Here is a 20,749-nt window from a genome sequence, read left to right as displayed (position 1 = left end):
AAATAAGTTAAGATAGAAACAAATCAAATTGCAGTGGAGATGGATGAATCTGTGGCTTTTTCTGTCAAATGTTGTTTTAGGTCTTTAAAAGACTTGGTCCAACCCTAGTGTGAACATCACTTTAAGTGTTTCCTTTATTGTTGATGAAAGTGCATCACAAGTGCTGTTATTATTGTTCCAGTATATTGATTTGTCTCATAAGTTTACCTGATATCTGCTCTCAACCCATCACAAGAAGTCCTGTTAACTTCATGTTGTAGCATGTCACGGTCACGTTTGGGACTCGGCCCTTTCCCTGTTCAGCCTTTGACTCAAATGATTTCGGCTGCAGCCCTGCCTGGGAGTTGTGCATTGGTGGTGTAGCCCTAAAGCGTCTTTCAAGCCAAAAACAGCACTAAGTAAGGCCAGTAACAGTTAGTGTGCTATAGGCATATTGTATCAGAGTGAACCTAACTATCACTAGCAATCTGAAAAGCAGCCTAGCTGATGTTTTGGCGCATGACTCGCGGGTGAACGACTGCGACCTGTAAACTTGTGCATGAGCAGCTGTGGTGGAGTGAGTTTCTTGTTGTGCTACACTTTGAGGAGAGGCAGTGCTGTGCTTTCCTGTGGACAATGCCTCCAGCTCTTCCTGACAGTGAACTCCAACAAAATCTGACGTTCGGCGTGTTCAAAACAAAGACGACCAAAATGAAACGGCACGTTCGGCCGAGACTGGGGCAGTGTGTGTGAGATTTCCAGATGTACAGTACATCTCAAAGGTCACACAACCACCATTACTGTTGTTGTTTCATCTGCAAGTCAACAATGTAATTATCTGAGGCCTGTGTTGTCTGGGTTCATTTGTCTGGAACTTCCATCTGCATGGAAAGACCAACACACACCAGCAACATACAGTATGACACATGTCAAAACAGCTGCACCAACTGTTTTCTGTAAAGTGCACAAAACAGCAGCATCTTTATGTCATCAGTATTTGCTGCTATCATATTTGTAGTGTTGACGCTCATTAACTGTTCAGAGGGGCTTCCTCACTTCCTGTACAATGTGCTAATATGTTTTATATTTTGCACTGATATTTCAACGTTATTGGTTTTATTTCTTTTTTTGGAGAGATGTTTTTATGAGCCCTTTTTTTAAATTTCACCACCACTCCTTTAAAACATGTAATTTGTGCAAAAGCTCTGCACATGTAGGCTACTGATGGCATGTCTGGTGTGTGTTGCCCTTAAGCATTTGGAAACGATCCTGCGGTCTGCTTTCTTTTATACTGGTTCTAATTTTGGCTGTGATGCTTGAACCTGCATCCAAACAGGAAGCTGGATTGGCCAATAAGCTTGTGTACAGCTTCTTTGTGACTTATAGCACCCTCACCTACTTAGAGACGTTAGCATGTATCCTTACAGGTGCATGATTCCAGATTTAAGGCTCGGTTACACCAGAATTTAAAATTTAAAGTTATATAAATTAGATCTGCTGTAATCAACCACAACTTTGCACTGTTGACCAATAGCAAACCATCATGACAGTACTGAACTTTAGAGTGAACCAGGTGACTCAGATTTGTCCGCTTTTATGCTGTGTTCACGTCATTGCAAGAAGGAAAGTAATGATGGGAAAGACTCCTATGTGTACTACTTGTGAGTCATCGCACAACTCAAGATGGCAGCTGTCATTCTTCTTGTGCTACTGCTTTTCTTTCTGAGAAGGATTTATCAGAACCTTTGATGTTGACATGAACGCTGTTTACAAGTGGGAAACTGTTAGTTATGTAACTCAATTATCACATGTCTGCTGCATTATACTGTATTACCCTCCTCTGCCGCTCCAGAGAAACGGTTAGCAGTTATGACATGTGCCAATGGCACGAATATCTCAAATAAAATGTGCTTCATATTGTCCAATTAGCAACAAAGCTCTGTAGCTTGCCAACTGGCAGTTACCAAACTGCCAGCTCTGAGAAACACTGTGACTGATGGTTTTTTACTGGTTAGCAAGTTAGCAGTTGCAGTGGTTTGCGAGATAGCAATGTGTGCTATGTCACTTTCTGGGGTGATCGGGCCTTTATTCTCCTCATCATGCTAACCCTAATGTATCTAGCTTGAACATCATTACCTAACTCTAGTCACAGTTAGCATGCTAGCTTTTCAACGCAGACCTACAATCAACAGTGGTTGCAGAAACTTTTGAAACAATCCAAACATGATTTAGTTTGGAGCACACTGCTGCCCTTACTCCTCCGTCTATGTAAGGGCCTCCTCAGGTACTTGGGGATAGGGAAGGAATGAAACTGGCTATATAAATGTTAGTTAGCAGAAACTGCAGTAGGCATAGTGATTATTGACGGCTCACAAACATGGACTGAAGCAGAGAGTGTGTAGAGGAATGTTACGATAGTTAATCTGTTTTTTTCTTTTTCTGGGGGGGTTAGCGGACGAGGCGACAGCGAAGGGGTCACAGATGATCAGCAGCACTTCTGAGGTAGCTGGGCGGGCTTGTCGGTCAGTCTGGTGGTCTTGGTGGCAGGAGCCGCCGGCACCTCCACGTCCACGCGCTCTGACATCTTCACACAGATGATGTCCACCAGGCGCTCGAAGACCTGCCGCACGTTGATGTTCTCCTTAGCACTTGCCTCGTAGTACTCAAAGCCTGCGGGAGGAAAAAGGAGGGTTAAACTGGTGAAAGGAACATGTGGCTTTGTTAGTTTTTGTTATACTATTATTTTCTCAGAGGTAAGAAATATTTGGTCAAGCTTAATTTTTTTAAGTCTGTTATTTTCAAATAATTTCTTTAAAGTTTGGGTTTAATTACAGGAAAAATAGAGGGAGAGTTTTAAAACTATTAAGTTCAATTAGTTTTGATTATTATGAATTTCCATTAAAGAAATTGTTCCATTTAAACTCCAGTGAATATTTAGTCCTTATCCATTTATTAATGGAAACTTAATACGTCTTTATTTATGCTGAATTGTTTGTGTGTAGATATTGAAATGTATGTAGACTGTAAATAAAGATGGATGTAGCCTCTGTGACATCACCCACGGGTTTCTGAAGAGCTTCTGTGAGCTGCTCCGCCGTCGCCATCTTGGCAGTGTCTGACCCCACCCCTAACTCCCAGCTAATCTAAAAATGGTCAACGAGATGAGGCTTGTGCTGAGCTGAGACTTCGGTGCACGAAGTGGCAAGCATACACTTACCCACCTGTCATTCAAAGATGCCACGCCCTAAATTATACATAATTTTAAGCCTTAATAAAATGTAAACAGGTGAGTTACAGAAACAGGTTTCATGAAGGTGGAATTTAGCTATAGAGAGCAAAACAGTTTTTGTACCAGGCTGTAAACATGTTTATTTCTGCTCTAAAGTTGGACATTTTAACATGGGAGTCTATGGAGACTGACTCACTGTTGGAGCCAGACTCTAGTGGTCCATGGGGGAACTGCAGGTTTTGAGACTTGATTTTTGGTCATTTTTCAGCCCAGGTTGATGCTTGTGTTGCTCACCTGGTATCTTCTAAATAAAAGTCTCAATGATTCTTTCCAGAAAAGGTGTGAGGTGATTATTTGTTTTGTTTAACGAGGACACAAGCCAGAAAAAGTTTAGAAACCTACATTTACACTGCTCTCATTAGGCCTCTTAAAGACTTCAGTTGGGTGTGGTTTAATCCATTTGAGCATCTCAAGGTGTGTTTGCTGTTTTCAGACTCTTCTACCCACTTCACAAATATCTAAATCCTAGTGAGGCTTTTTCAGCTTCATGATGCTGATCCAAACATTTGGATGTGGTGTGATACCCCACTTTGTAATGTTTCAGTCTCCACCTGTAGCTGCTCACAAAATACTGTTATAATATGACGTCTCATCACAAAATAAAATAGGTTGACCTGGTGAGTAACTGTGTTATTGTCAGAACAAACTCTTTTCTTTGTGCAGCCTGAGGCGTGCATGTTTATTCAAGTCTGGTAAAAGTGAAAAAAAATACCAGTAGAGCTAAAACCAGTATGGTATGTTTGTTATCAAAAGATCTCCTTGGCTCTGGGCAATAAACAACACACTAATAGGCATTACTCAGTACACACACCCAGGGGTGAAGTCATTTTCTCCTGGAGTTGAACGGGTTAATACACGTTCAGTTACTAAGCGTGTTTTCTCAGAAACAAAGATGAAATGATTTTAACCAATGAGCAGAACCTAAACCTCTGGTCTGGTTCCATTATCCTGGAGGTTCCTGTGGTTCTATGCTGAGGAACATTGTGAGATCAATAAAAGAAATACTCACAGAACCAGAGGCTCCTCACACCTGACACCTTCAGGTAACATGAACAGCGTGGTAGGTGTTAAGAGTTCTGTTAGCATATGAAACCTGAGCTGGAGAGTATTTGCTGTGGTATTTATTTAGCACCCAGGCTGAGAGTATTTAGCAGTGCTGAATCAGCAGTGTCTCACCTAACTGGTCGGCGAGGTGTTTTCCTTTCTCTGGAGGTACGACTCTCTCCTCGTCCATGTCGCACTTGTTGCCCACCATGATCACCTGAGCGTTATCCCACGAGTACGTTTTAATCTGAGTGGCCCTGCAAACACACACACACACACACACACACACAGAGGTAACAACAAAAATCATTAGCTGTGTCTGACTTGAATCTGAACTTCTAGTTTCTGTCCAATCACGTACCAGTCCTGCACGGCGTTGAAGGACTCCTCGTTGGTGATGTCATACATGAGGATGAAGCCCATGGCACCGCGGTAGTAGGCCGTGGTGATGGTGCGGTATCGCTCCTGACCTGCCGTGTCCTGGAAACAAAAACAAACAAATCACTTTTTGAAGCTGCCTGTCAATACTAAACTTCTAATATGTTGGTATATCCTCTAGAGACCAACACCAGAGCAGGTCAAAGTCCAGTTTAGAGCCACCTTATTTTTCAAATTGAATTTCAACTGTGACCTTAAATACACCAGAAAACAAGCATCCAAAGATTCTGGCACTGATGATAGGAGAAGACATGATGTGTGCAGCTCTTCACTCTGCACCTGACCTCACACAAATATATATATATATATATACAGTATATAAATATATATGGATATATATATATGGAAAAAGCCAATCGTAATGTCACCAAGAAGCATTACAGATACAGACCTAGACACATTCCTGCCAGATGTTGAAAAGGTGTTCAGGCATCTGTCTGTCCAGGACACATACATACTGACATGTGTTTCTATTATTTCATCCACCCCATCTAACTTGCAACTTAAAACGTAGAAGTAGGTTAAATAACAGAAGCACCGCTCATTATAATAAAATACACTTAAAGCTCCATAATGATCACACAGTTGAATCAGCTCCTCTTAACACAAACTGAACTGTTACAACCTTCATGAAGGAGGATTTGTTACAGGACTGTTGTATTAGACTGATTTATTTTTATCTAGGTGTTCCTAATAAACTGACCTCTGGGTGTATACATCCATACATCCATCACTTATTTATTCTTTTTTTATATATATATATTTTTTGGGCATTTTTGCCTTTATTTGATAGTACAGTGAGAGGTAGACAGGAAAGTCAGGGAGAGAGAGTGAGGGGATGACATGCAGCAAATTTCTGTGGGTCAGTTTCCAACCCATGGCTGCTGCGGTTAGGACTAAGTCCATGTGGTACGCGCTCTACCAGGTGAGCCACCAAGGTGCCCCCATACTTGTTTATTCTTGAGGGTCAGTTGGTGGCCAGAGCCAATCCCAGCTGACACTGGGTAAGAGGCGGGGTTACACCTGGACAGATCTACAGTGTATCAACATTCACGCTCACATTCATACCTACTGGCAGTTTAGAGTTGCCAGCTCCAGCTGGGAGGAAAGTGTGTGTGTGTGTGTGAAGTCAGTGTGGTGTTGGACGGGCTCATTGAGCCACTTAGTCAGATGGTTGTTGTCAGATGTTCTGTGTAACTACTGGACACTGTATTCTGTTTACAGTGAGTGAGGATAAGCCCATATACCAACATGCTAAGCTAGGATAATGCTGCATCCATTCTGGCATGTTTGAAACCAGACTGTTTGATTTGGCAAACACTACGGGTGCCGTTTCCATGGTGACCCAAGCATTGAAATAACAAACAGGAAAACTACAGCAGGTCGGCTACAATCATGTGTGCAGATAATGTCTAACCTTTTACCTCAGCATCGATTTTGTTATTGCAAAGTCAGATATCACTGTATGAATTATAACAGTAACACAGAATAAATTAAATATACTAATCCTGAGACAAAGATCATCCCCCCAACACACACACACACACACACACCTGTTCTCACCTCACAATAACACACAGTGATGTGTTGACGTTGTGACTTCACACTGATGTTCACAGAGACTGAATCTACACTTTAGCACCTCTCACCCTGTCACCATCAGCAGCTGAACCACAGTCTGTGTCTGTTCAACCCTCAACAGAGCCACAAGATAAATCTGGGGGGTTGAAAGATGATTAAAAGTTAAGAAAGAAAAAAAAAATTATGTTACATGAAATATAACATGTATATGTTACATATGAAATATAAGACTTTTTCTCTGCTTCAGGCCTCTGGAAATCCTGCTCTAACTCTTATCCTGAACACTTGAACTCTTGTTTAGATGGAGTTTATGGAGAAAGCTGCATTTACTTAAAGCAAATCAAATACACAGAGTAACAGACGCTTGTGTAAAGCTGGGTTTATAGTTGTCTGTAACTACACATCAAGGCCCTGTTCAGAGAGGCAAAGCTAAATGGATGTAACATAGCCCACCAGCTCTCACTATCACAAAGTAAATAAAAACGTGTAAACACAGTAAACAGGGACGCCTGCAGGAGGCTGTGTCAGCGTGTTTAAAAACCAAATAAGATCCAGGAAGTCTGTTTGGAGATACAGATTAAAATGTTCAAAAGCTTTATCAGACGCCACAACATCACACACAGGTTTGTAAGACCTGTAGGATTTTACAACTTTGTCATGATTATGGCAAGGTAAACTTTAATACTCCACACACTACTATGAATGTGTTTTAGATGCTGTGTATTAATGACACTGTGTTTGCTTGTTCATTTTGAACCGTGTTAGCAGCAGGGCTCCATGGACGTCACTTACAGACAGAAAAACCACATGAATTCCACGTGCAAAATCACATGGTGGCACATGTGATCACATGAGAAAACATGTTAAAATCACATGTTAAAATTTCGCATGTGAAACTTTATATACTGATTTGAAAAACAAATGTGAAATTTGTGAAATATTGAATTTCACATGTGCATTTTCATAAGGGATCCACCTCTTAGGTCTAGACTGAAATATCCAAACAACTACTGGATGGACTGTTTGTTCAAAGGTCCATGGTCTCCAGCGGATTAATTCTACAGACTTTGGTTATTCTCACCATGAGCTTCACATCTTCAGTTCAGACTAAAATATCTCAACAACTACTGGGTGGACTATGATGAAATTTCATTCATGTTCCCCTCAGGATATATTAATAATTTCAGTCCATCATCTGACTTTTAATCTAGAACCGTAATTAACTCAACATGTCCCTTTGTCCAACACACACTTGCAGAACTGATTATGTTCCCATCAGCCTCAGCTTTGTGTTTACTGCTTATTAGCAAACGTTAGCATGGTGACATGCTAAACTAAGATGGTAAACATTGCACTCGCTTAACATCAACACATTAGCATTGTCACTTTGAACGTGTTAGCATGCTAGTGTTAGCATTTAGCTCGAATCCAGCCTCACAGAGCTGCTAGCAGGGCTGTAGACTTTCAGTTCCGTTTCTATACAAATAAAACTGCTGCAACAAAAGTGTTTTGTAGGAAACGTGATCTCTGTCTGGGTCATGGTTAAAAGCTATGTAAGCAGAGTCTCCAGGAGGTGGCTGTGGTGGATGGAGGACGTACAAAGTTGAGGACTGTCAAACACAATGGTTCACATCCAGAGTCCCGTCTGTGGTTTAGGAAACAAAAGCACTTTCGTTCGTTAAAGATGGTGGTTTTGGTTCATTTGTGATTTGCCAATTATTTAAATTAACCTGGCTCCTCATTAAGGTCACAGAAAACAGAATCTGGTCACAGTCATGTTTCCTATAAAACACATTTGCAGTTGCAGTTCAGTTGTATAGAACTATTTAGGAGACAGGCTCTTATTGTTTGTAGCTTGTTCTCCCTGTGGAGAGGAGGTGTCTATAGATATAGAAGCAGAAGCAGGTTCTGCAAAAAGCATTTTTATACATACAAATTCACAATGAGTAGAAAAGGTAGTTTGAAACGTGATGACATAATAAAAGCTTATCAGTTATAAAGTCTGCTGCTGCCAGAGTGTGAATATCTCACTCTCTAATCTCACAGGGACAAAAGAGCCTCATCTCCTCTAAGACCCTGAACTACCTTATCTGAAGCAGCTCAGACGCTGCTCCACTGCACAAACCAGCTGAGCCTAAATGTGACTTTCATGCCCGTCCGCGACGGTCACATAGCGCCGCCATCCTCCATCCTCATAGCACCGCAGCTGGTCTGGGTGCAGCAGTTTTTCTAAATTTAGCTCTTTTGTGATTTGCTTCCTGTGCACTCATTCAACAATCCCTAGTTTTCTCCTTCTTCTTTCCTCAGGGACACAGCGAGTGCTCGTTCACATTTAATTAACTGAGATTTGATGTGGAGTATAAATGTGTGTGTGTGTGTGTTTGTGCGTGTGTGTGTGTGTGTGTGTGTGTATGTGTGTGTGTGTGTGTGTGTGTATGTGTGTATGTGTGTGTGTGTGTGTGTGTGTATGTGTGTATGTGTGTGTGTGTGTGTGTGTGTATGTGTGTATGTGTGTGTGTGTGTGTGTGTGTATGTGTGTATGTGTGTGTGTGTGTGTGTGTCACAGACATTAATCATGGAGAGTGTGAGCAGAGCCTCAAGCAGTGACTGATTCTTCTCTGTTTAGCTGTTTAAAAGCAAAGAAAAATGTGTGTTTGATTTCCACAGAGAACGTCACTGCACATGGGCCAAAAGTATGTGGACAGTACACCGATGTTCATTAACCTGCTGCTCTAACAGCCTCCACTCTCCTGGTTTCTGTCTTTCCAGCACATGTTGAACCTGCTGCAGAGGTTTACTCCCGCTCAGACGCAGGAGCGTCAGTGAGGTCCACAAGTGATGTTGGGTGATCAGGCGCGGGTTTCACAGAGATGTCTCAGACCGGTCAGTAGTGTTGGACTAGTCTTCATGTTGCTCATAGATCAGTCTAATGCAATTAAAGCCATTTCACAAAAGTAAAGACTGACTCATTTTAAGACAAAAACATTAGACACCTTACCATTGGTCTTAAGCCTGTGGTTAGCCTGGGGGCTAACTCAGGCTTAAGACCAATGTTACCATGGTAACCATCCATTTATCCACCCAAACTCTATCTATGAGAACATGTCCCAGGGTTTTACCTCCAGACACACACACCTGAGATAACTCCTCGCGCTGCAACTCTATGGCAAAACCAAGATTTTATAGCTAGTCTGTGTTCTACGTGGTCCATGTAGTTTCTCCCACTGGTTTTCTTCCCTCAGTCTTTCTGTACGGTGGCCCTGAGAGCTCAACACACTGGAGCTTGCAGACAGACAAAGCACAAGCAAAAAAAGAAAACATCTGGACAGAAGAATGTTTGAAGAAAAATGCTGCAATATGAGAAAACAACAGGGAATGTTATTAATTTAATTATCTGACAAGTTAACCACAGATGGGACTGTGGGTGTGAACCTGGTCTCAGTTCGTACATCCTCCACCATCCACCACAACCACCTCCTGGAGTCTCTGCTGCTGTAGCGTTCATTCATTCATTCAGTCATTCAGTCATTCATTCCAAAAATACATGCAGTCAGAGATGATGTTTCCTACAAAACATGGTTGCTGTTACAATTTAGTAGAAGAGGCGTAATGTCTAGGAGACAGGGTCGACTCCCAGCCTTTGATATCAAGCCTATGGTGTGATAACATTAGTGTTGTGTAGCAAACATGGAGTTTAATTAAGCTCTTACATACATTTGTGTTGTTGTTTGTGTGTGTGTGTGTGTGTGTGTATTGTATCTATTTTTACTCATAACTGTGCTTTCAGTTTGAATCAATTGGCTCTGATTAGCTCTACTTATGGCACTGCCCCCCACCCCTACCCATACACACACACACACACACACACACACACACACACATACACACACCCGTACCACACACCCTCACCCCTTCACGGTCCTCTGCCCCCTGCCGGCTCTCAACCTCTTTGCCCCAAGAGGTCTCTTTAATTGCCACTGAAAACAGCACTGTTAGTGTGTGTTTCTGTGTGTGTGTGTGTGTGTGTGTGTGTGTGTGTGTGTGTGTGTGTGTGTGTGTGTATGTGTGTGTGTGAGCGAGAGCCTGAGTGAGTGTGAAGAGCTGCTGCCATGGCAACACCATCACCAACTGATGATACAAGCTATAGCCCAGAAGTCTCTGTGTGACGGTCTTTTCTTTTCTTTTCCCTCCCAGCAGCAGCTTGTTGTTGACTGAGAGCAGAACATCATGTTACACTGCACCACTCATGTGTTGTATTATGTTACAGTATGTTATATTATCTTATGTTGTGATATACAGTATTATTATCACACATCCTGTGGATACATTAAGCTATAAATTCATAAAATATATGAAATACCCATGGTAAAATTACATGTTGTTAAATTAAATGTACATATTTTAAAAATTTCTATGATGAATTTTATTTTTACGATATGCTGCGATCATATATGTTAACGATATGCATTTAATTTATATTTGCAAGTTTATTAAAACAACATACATATATAAATTCAATATGTCTATATATGTTTTACACCGGTTTCTGTTTTTATTTTCATTTACATATTTTATCATTTACTGTCTTTGTATTGTCTATTTTCATTACTATTAATGATTGTACTATTAGATTTTTTTTCATTGTAAAGCACTTTGAGCTACATTCTCTTGTATGAAAAGTGCTCTATAGATAAAGTTTATTATTATCATTATAAATAAATTACCATGATATCAGGTTACAGTATATTATGTTATGATCAGTTATGTGATGGGCTGTAATGCTGCTGCACACTAGAAGCTTCCTGACCGACACAGTAACTCTGCGACAGTGGACTGATGGGATCTCGTCGCGCTCATCACGAAATCCTGCGAATCCTGCCTCCATTGGTTTCCTCTAGCATTTTGCTAACGAGTCATGCTCACTGTCTCCCGCGTCACAAATTCTCACCAGTTTACTCTGTAGTGAACGGCAAAGTGAGAAGTTATGAAGTGTTATCACTGACAGGTGCAGTGACCCCGTCCATCCTCACCCAGATCTGCAGCTTGATCCTCTTGTCATTGCGATACACCGTCTTCACCTTGAAGTCGATGCCCACGGTGCTGACGAAGGAGTTGCTGAAGGAGTCGTCGGCGTAGCGGAACAGGAAGGACGTTTTCCCGACGCTGCTGTTACCGATAATCAGCAGCTTGAACATGTAGTCGAAGTTCTGGTCCGAGCCGTCCCGCTGGCCGAAACGCTGGTCTGCCTTCGCCATCTGGAGGTTTGGTTTGAAGAGAGAAGAAAAAAGACAGTTAGTGACACAGCCGTGCAGTGGCAGGGGGATATTTACTAACTGGCGCTGAAAACAAAGGTTTGCAGGTTTTTCATAAAAGTATTGGACAAGTTGAACATTTGACCTGATGATGGTGCTAGACGAAAGGTCACCACTGTTATCACAAGTCATCCTGATCGGAACATGAACGTCTGAACCGCATTTCATCTGAATCATGCAACAGTTGAGATGTTTCATCCTGAAAGTGGTGGAACCGACCGACTGAAACTGCAGAGAAATGACTTCAAATGCGGGTACAGTCATCTACTCTAGGTTACCTTGCACGCAAGAGTTTATGAGCTGTGAGGCACATTTTCTTGCCCTGGGTTTTGTCTATCAGGCCACATACAGGCTGCCCTAACCATCTGATTGGTAGAGCTCGATGGGGCTGGAAAAATTCAGATTTAGAGTTAATTAATAGCAACTAATGAACCTTAAGTAAGTAGTGTAAGTTCAAAAAAGAAGACTTCTCGTAATCAGCTCATCTCAGGTGTTTTCCGTAACCAGTCGGATTTCGCCATCATCTCAACCAGCTAATCATGTTGTCGCTGTCAAACTTCAAAATCGATTCTTCCCTCTCTCCTGCTGTCAGCTTTCATTTCAGTGCTTATTGCTGCGACCCTCCTCCCACCCAATCCACCTCCAGTCTTCAGATCCAGGACCAGCTCCAGCTCACCAGTGTCCACTTCAAATCCAGATCACCTGCATTCTCCTCTTCCCACCACCACCACCACCACGGGTCGGTCAAAATCACTGCAACTAATGCTCCTGACTTCCTGGTATGCTACAAGCGTTATACTATTCACAACTTCCGGGTCACACCAGAAAAATCAACCCAAATTTGAGAAAGATGATTCCGAGACAGGTATTTCAATTCCAAATTTTTTTATTTGTAATCACACCAAGGAAACACAGATAATGGTTTGTTTTGTCATTTTCTATTTTTCATTATCAAACCACTTCTTATTTCAAAACGGAAATTTGTTGGCCGCCAAGTGTTCCTGTTCTTCACGCAACCTCACCCCCTTTTCACGTATGATGACATCACGACGGGATGGACTGACTCTCGGTGACTCTTAAGTCTTAAATTGTTCGTTCTCTTGTTTGTGTTTTGTAGTTACAAATGTTAAGATCTATCTCTCTCAGTTATCTACCAGTGAAACTAAGTGTCATTTTCATGAGTTAGTGCCTTAACAATACAGAAATGAATGCAGTGTTTTATGTGAGGTAAAATAAAATGTATGTAAAAGCAGAAGTAGTCTATTTAAATTTTCTTTTTCCTGTTCGATGAACCATGTCCCTCAGTAACCACAAAATGTTAACAACCATGTGGGTTTTGTAATGACTCTCATGTCAAAGGCAGTTTGAGAATATTCTCTGATTTCTTGCCGTGTCAAACTATTTCGAAAACCTGCAAAATAAACTGCAGAGAAATCTGCTCCTTTGTTCCTGACATTTCAGGAGTTTTCAGCCGACTGTGACGATGAGCTGCAGCCAAATACTCTCCAGCACAAACAAACCAACAAAACCCACGGCGGCGCGTTAAACAAAGACACGGTGCAAACAAACATTTCCGGTTAGACTTCACCTGCCGAGTCAAATGAAGTCAAAAGAAAAGCTGGAGCTGCCTCCTGGTTCGACGCTGCAGACAGGTGGAGGTCGGTGCGAAGGGTTAGTGTGTGAGGACTGGATGAATGTGAGCAGCAGATGAGTCAGAGCCGAAGATCCTGCTGGGTTCAATCTAGCGTGGATGGCAGCGACCGGGGGAGGAGAAAATGACTGCAAATACATGTGAAATTATAATTCTAGCTGCGGGGAACGCTCAGCTGACACCCCTGATCTGTGGATTTGTGTGTGTTCTGTTATGGAGTGATTCACTTCAGACCAGTTGGTGGAAAATAACTGACTTTCGTCTGTGAGCCAAGAGTCATTTCTTAGCGTTTTTCCACTGCACTCTAAAGGAATAAAGCCTGCTGCAGATCTGTCACTCCAGAGCTGCTGCTTCCTATTCGAGACTTGTCATGTTATCTATTGTTGATGAGACAGAAGAGCCTGTGCCCCCATATTAATAAGCTTAACCATGGTTTGATTTTTTTTTAACACACTCACAATAGAAACTGTCACAACACTGACAAGAAGTAGCAGCTTGTTGACTAAAATCTCCAGATTTCTGAGAGAAAATGCACTAAAGCACACATTGTGAAGAAGTTGAAGTACCCCGTAAGCAAATGTAATATATGTACATATATTGAATCTTCATATATGAAATATATGCACATATAAAATAAAAACATATATGTCATAAATATATATGAAACCCATTAGAAATCACAACTATTTCATATATTGACATATATGTCTACCCCATACAAATATGTATATTTATGTAAACGTATTTATCCATATATATCCATCCCAAAGACTGTCAGTATGTTGATAATATAAACAGTTGGGTCCAAAAGACTGAGACCACTTTCCCAGAACATGAAGATAGATGATGTTTAAAATTAATGAGAAATGAATAAGAAAAACATAGAATTTTTATATGAGTGTTGTTTTAATAAGCTTACATATATAAATTAATATATCATTAATATATATGGTCGCATCATGTCATGCCATATAAAAATTCATAGATATTTCAATATATGTACATAAAATAACATTTTACTACAGATACTTTATATATGTTATAAACTTATATCTTCATATATCCAGAGGATGTATATATGTGATTATAATATATCCCCTTATAGGTGACATATACTGTATAGCAACTTCACTCTTGATATAGCATCAGATGTGTCATATATTAGATTTCTGTGTGGGCCCACAGGGGCACTGTGCAATGTCAGTTTCACTTATAACTGAACCCAAAGAGAATGATCAAATCTCTCTGGAGGTTTTGAGCCTCTTTTAGCCAAACACTGAGATAAAGGAGAGGAAGTAATCAGCATTAAGCAAATACAGGCAGATAAAACAGCTCAAGGGACATCTGAAAAAAAAGAAAAGAATAACTCCTCCTTGCAAAGGTTGGGGAAAATTTCAAATTTCGAATTGGCTTTTAAAAGTTGCAATTTGGTTCATGCCATCAACGCACACCTCTCATTTGCTAGTAGTACAAAATTATGATACCTGGCAAAAATATTACATTAGTACATGATGTATACTTTATATAAATAAAACAGGTTGATGTTCAGGTGGCGCAATGTAGCAACACAACGCAGAGGAAGCAGCCACTCTTTTGGTTTATGAACTGATGAGGTCAACTTGATTTAGTCAAGGGGTCACAGCTGCCACAGGGGTCTGTTGATCAATTAATCATTTGGTCTATGACATGCCAGAAAATTGTAAAAACTGTCCTGTTTCATTTTCCAAAGCCCAAAGTGATGAAAATACACATCTGAGCAGCAGGAAGCAGTGGATTTAGTTTTTTTTTTTTTTTAAAAAAGAGAAAAGTCTAAAAGGATTAATCGGTTATTAAAATTTTTGAAGATTAATTACCTGCCAATCAATGAGTTAAAAATCTTAAAAATGATTAGTTGAGGGTATTTATATCATAAAATATCTTCAGCCTAGCGCTGTGTTCTTGTCATACTGGAGTTAGTGTCATCACCAGTTTGTGACTCGTTGGCCTACATACAGTTCAGATTCCTTCAGAAAGCTCTGATATATCAGACTTTGTGCTAAATAATACAGAAGTGCCTGAAAAGCATATAAACATGGAAGCCTTATCAGCCTTACATCAGCTGAAGTCTGCGATGGGGAGGTTTATTACAAATGAACCTTATAATCAATAATCATGTTCAAAAGTCTGTGTGACTCAGCCAATGAATCTGCTGCTGCAAATGTCAGTTCACAGTCTGAGGGTACAGGAACACACACACACACACACACACACACACACACACACACACACACACCTCGTCATGTATTTACACCATGTGGGTTATTCACATTAAAGCTCAGAGAAATCAAACCATTCAACCAAAGGCCTGACGCAGTTATCTCTGTGAACCTATAGACTGGATAATAAGGCAAACAGAGGGAACAGAATATGGGAATACATGAAGCAAAGGGAAGGGTCACATGGTTTAAATCATTATCACACATTATATGTTCATATGGATTTACGATATTGATATTCATCACAATCTGGAACATATATTAAAAATTCACATATCAAACTGATGTTTAAAGAAATGAACTGTGCTTTTACATGTGACCTCTGTGTGAAACTTTAATGACAACAGATCCACCTCCATGACAAACTCATCTGTTGATGATGACCATGAGACGCCTAAAAGTGGACCTTGAGTCAAGATATAAAAATTAATAATTAACAACTAATTTAGTCAATTTTTAATCACCACCTGCTCAAAACCATCTCAAACCATCAATCTGGATTAAGACATTTGGTAACAATGACGTGGGATGATCATCAATCACAATAATATAATCTATATATAATAAATAACACTGACTAATCCTGCAGAACCACAGGCGTCACATTAAAGCCTCTGACAGTTCCCGATGTTATAAAGAGAAGGATAGAGATGAAGATATGATCACTCTGGCTGAAATGTCTGAACAACTATTAAATGGATTGGCATGATATGTTGTGCAGATATTCATGGTCCCCAGAGAATGAATCCTCTGATTTTTAACTCTAGTGCCATCATCAGGTTAACATCTGTGGTTTTCAGTGAAATATCTCAACTATTAGTGGATGGATTGTCATGAAATCGGGTGCTGACATTCAGGTTTCGCAGCTGACACATCTTACTGATTTTTCCTGCAGCGCCACCATGAGGTCAGATTTTTAATTTTGTCCAAATAAACTTTACAGTCATTCAAGAACAGAACAGAACAGAACCAGACTGAGTTTACTGTGAACTCGCAGTGCAAAATAAAAACACTGTGAAAAAAACATACAAAACCAAATACATTAGCATGTTAGCTTTATCCACACAGGTCGACCCATAGCAGTGTCTCCTGAAATAGCAATACCCTACAGCAGCAGGTGTACCAGACCTCAGTTGTCATGGTTACACTAATAAACTGTCCTCACAGCGGCATACCTACCTTCATCGCCATGGTTACTATAATAGCGGTCATGACTTGGTTAGGTTTAGGAAAAGATTGTGATTTGGGTTAAAAGGAGTACTTCCTCAACATTAGATGATCTTTGTTGTCATGGTTACAACATAAACTGCTAGTTTCACATGGGAATCGTACAACGCTCTCCTGTGTCATATTCATCCATCCACCACAACCTCCTCCTGATGTGGTCTTTGTTCTCTTTGCTCCTGTCATCATTACTACGACCACTAGATGTCGCCTAGCAACAAAATGTAACTATGGGTCATAATAACCTGCTGCACAGACGATTTATAGGCTCATTTTTTACAGGAGGACAGCCTCCTTTAACATTGTGAGCATGTTAGCAAGCTAACATTTAGCTCAAAGTTCAGCTGTGTCTTAAGTAGCTGCAGCTTCAATGAGATGCTAACATGGCAACAGACTCTTGTTAATAGCAGCTTGCTCAAAATAATTAATAACCCTCTGATGTCTACGGGTATTTTCTCGATTTCTACATTATTTCTTAAGGGACTTGCATTTAAGATAATACCAAGTGTTTTATATCACAATTTTCAGAACAATTTCAGCTCTTTCTATAATGAGGCTCCTGTTTGACCCTTTGTGCAAAGAGATAATTTGGCCCAAATCCTGAAAAATAGATGACATACGTTTACTGATGTGGACTAATTGTTTTGGGTATACCACAGTCTTAGGTTCATAAAAAAAAAGTGCAATGTGTGAGTAAAATAGTAGATACATGTATAACAAATGCCTAAAATGAAAAGTGTTGTCTGTCACTACTTTAACCTAATTTTAGAGGCCTGTTTAGAGGCCTTCTAGCTCCGCCTATGACTCACATACAATCCCCCAAGAATATGAACCAGAAAGTTGAGAGTCAACAGATTCTAACAACATTTAAACCATATTTCTACGCTGTACCATTGCAAAGATATTAATAGGAACATCCGTCGACCTCAGAGGGTTTTAATCCTGGACATCAGAAATGTACCGAACAAAAACATGGAGGGATCATTTAATAAACACTAACACTGATAGTCCAACAGCTACGGTGAAAATAACTGTTAGTCCGCCTTAACCTCAGGTACAGCCCTCATGAACACTGAGAGCCACACATCGAGTATATAACCATGAAACCACAGCCTGATACTGACTAACATCATTAACATTATTACACATATGTAAACTCTCATAAGAGCAAACACACTGACACTGTGAGAACATAGGGGCATTACAGGAATACACAGCCATCCACAACAGTGCAGCACACACTATACATTCCCATAGGGAGATGAAACAGTATAGACATACTATATAGCAGATTAAGATGAATCATGAGGCTGAGAGAGGCTCAACTCCCTACAGAGCCACAGAGGCTGCACCTGTGAGATTATTATGGGCTATTATAGGAACATTGTGTTTTATTGGGTTTTATGATTCAAAATAAACATATAGACGCTTATAAATCAGAAAAGGCTCCATAATCATTGTTAACATGTAAGAGAGGTGGTGCAGAAAATTAACAACCAATCATCAAGCCAATAGATGGAGATCAGCACCATATGAGCGCTGCAGGTGTCTGACATATGAGAAGAAATACTGTTGGGATATTAGAGACAGACCCTTCATTTATAAGATGATTGTAAGAAGATAGAGCGGCTCCACTGTCGCAACCTCTCAGGTGTGATCGACGTTTCTGGATTCAGATCTGTCTGTCCGAATGTGTGTGTGTGTGTGTGTGTGTGTGTGTGTGTGTGTGTGTGTGTGTGTGTGTGTGTTTCTTAAACCGCTGTTAAACTGTATTGTAGTGTCATCTGTGTGTCTGTGTGTTACCTCTGCAGGGCGGATCTGATGCTCTCTCTCTGCTCTGCACCTGATGGAAACAACTCGATCTTTGTCCGGGCTCCCAAATAATAATAATTATAGTAATAATGATAACAATGATGATATTAATAATAATGACTTCCCAAATTTTATCCTCAACAGCAACAGTTACGCTTCCGATCTTATCCACCGCCCGTCTGCTCAGGGAATCAGGAAACACCGCTGCGTCGTTCGCAGTGAGCGGAGCGGAAATTTTCCTCAGAAACGAGGTGAAACTGCCTGTGAAGCGTCTCTTTTCCGCGGTGCCGCACGCAGCTTTTCTTTTTACGCACGTCTTTACGCAGACATCCTGCAAGGTGGAGCGAGGCAAAGCGATGGAAATATTTGCAAAGGCGTCCGCTGTCCGTTACCTCCCTCCCCCTAAAAATAACCACCAGCGGCTTCTCCGTGAATGAACAGCGTTTTATTTTTTCTCGTGTCTGCAGGCTGTTTGCAGGCGGCGCCTCCTCCGCCCTATCACACGGCTGATCTGTGCAGACGCGCAGCGGCAGGAGCGGCAGGAGCGGCAGGCAGCTGCTCGCTATGACTCATAACTGAGGCGGTGAGGCGTGTAATTGGTTCAGCATCGATAAGAGAGACGTCTCCCCGAGAAAAGAGGGAAAAGCTGCCTGTCTGAGCTGCAACCACACACACACACACACACACACACACACACACACACACCCTCCCCTCTCCATGGTCCTCTGTCCCCTCTCAACCACCTAGCCTCACACACACACACACAGGTGTGTTTTCCGCCTCTGCAGAGTCATTTCAGTCAGCACTCTGACCATGTTTGGCAGCTGTTTGTCCACAGCATCATTCTGATATTTTAATGTTTCAGCATCAGTGGTTATAGCCAGCTCACTGTGGGTGAGATCAGTGCTGCAACCATAATTACCTGCCCACAGCTTTAATCATTGATTATAATATAATATTTAATAATAATAATTATAATATAATAATGGCCAGAAGTGTTTTTACAGAACATTATGATGTCACAGTCAAGTTGACCTTTGACCTTTTGCAAATTAGTGTCATCGCTTCATTTTATCCTTATTTGTGTTAAATTGTGTCATAAATAGTGTATGAATTCGTCAGTGTTTTGTGAGGTCACAGTGTACCAGATGTAGTGAAAATTCCCTCTGGGTGCCCATGATATGTTGCATTCACAAGAACGTGAGCTCACGGTGACCTTAAACTTTGACCTTTGACCACCAACATCTAATCAGTTAACCCTTGAGTCCAAGGGGACATTTGTGCCAAATTTGAAGAAGTTACTTCAAGGTGTTACCGAGACGTCGCGTTCACAAGGCCAAAACCATGTTTTATGTGTCACTGTGACCGTGACCTTTGACCTTTGACCACCAAAATCTAATCAATTCACTCTTGAATCCTAATGACTGTTTGTGCCAAATTTGAAGACGTTTCGTTGAGGTGTTACTGAGCGAACTAACATAGTTAGACCCTTATTAAACACCATACACCTAATATTACTCTGTAATTAGAAACTGCACATAATTCCCTTTTAGATCAAAATTATACTTAGAACCTATTACTCAAATATACTGTCAGACACCATTTTACAAGATCATAGTCGAATTAGAAATCAAATACAATGACAAATCAGATCCAAAATGTATTATCAGCTTCACATGTGTAAAATATGACAGGAAATGATCTTCATGGTTTCGAAACTTTCACTGCAAATGCTGCTTAAACTATATCATATACACTTAGTTTAGTCCACTGGATCCTAACCTGGGGGGTCTGGTCCCTCCAAAGGGCCACCAGATAAACTGAGAGGTTGTCACATGATGCACAGTGTAGAGTTGCAGCACCATCTCGTGGACAACATGTAGTAAATTTCCACTAAATATAATACTATGCATTTCAAATATACTGAATGTTAAACTAATATACTGAAATAGCTATATTCACAACTGAGGTAAAATCTGTATGTGAACCAGCCGTTACTGAAGTAGGATTGTAATAAAATCTGGAGGAAATAAAGTTTTTTAAAAAATGGTCTGAAGGGCCCTGGTGGTGTTGGAGTAGCAGCTGTAGCAAGGCCCAGGTTTAGGATAGACAGGAGACTTTGAGGATAGATAGGAGACCTAGGTGGGGGAGAGATAAGGGGGGG

At 40.8% G+C, this 20,749-nt stretch overlaps 1 protein-coding gene across 1 annotated transcript; it reads right to left on the bottom strand.

The window, feature by feature from the left end:
* Positions 1 to 1,103: 1,103 nt before the first annotated feature.
* On the bottom strand, positions 1,104 to 18,945 carry rab3b (RAB3B, member RAS oncogene family). Its single transcript, XM_022753070.1, has 5 exons — positions 18,577 to 18,945; positions 11,362 to 11,586; positions 4,674 to 4,792; positions 4,445 to 4,569; positions 1,104 to 2,649 (listed from the first exon to the last, which is right to left on the bottom strand). Exons 2-5 carry the CDS (start codon positions 11,584 to 11,586, stop codon positions 2,465 to 2,467), a joined length of 654 nt encoding a protein of 217 aa, XP_022608791.1. The 5' UTR covers positions 18,577 to 18,945; the 3' UTR covers positions 1,104 to 2,464.
* Positions 18,946 to 20,749: the final 1,804 nt, after the last annotated feature.

This window comes from Seriola dumerili, unplaced genomic scaffold (assembly GCF_002260705.1).
Source record: "Seriola dumerili isolate Sdu_G_001 unplaced genomic scaffold, Sdu_1.0 BDQW01000189.1, whole genome shotgun sequence".
NCBI classification, from domain to species: domain Eukaryota; kingdom Metazoa; phylum Chordata; class Actinopteri; order Carangiformes; family Carangidae; genus Seriola; species Seriola dumerili.
Note: the sequence above shows the minus strand (reverse complement) of the source record. Positions and strands in the feature narration are given on the sequence as shown.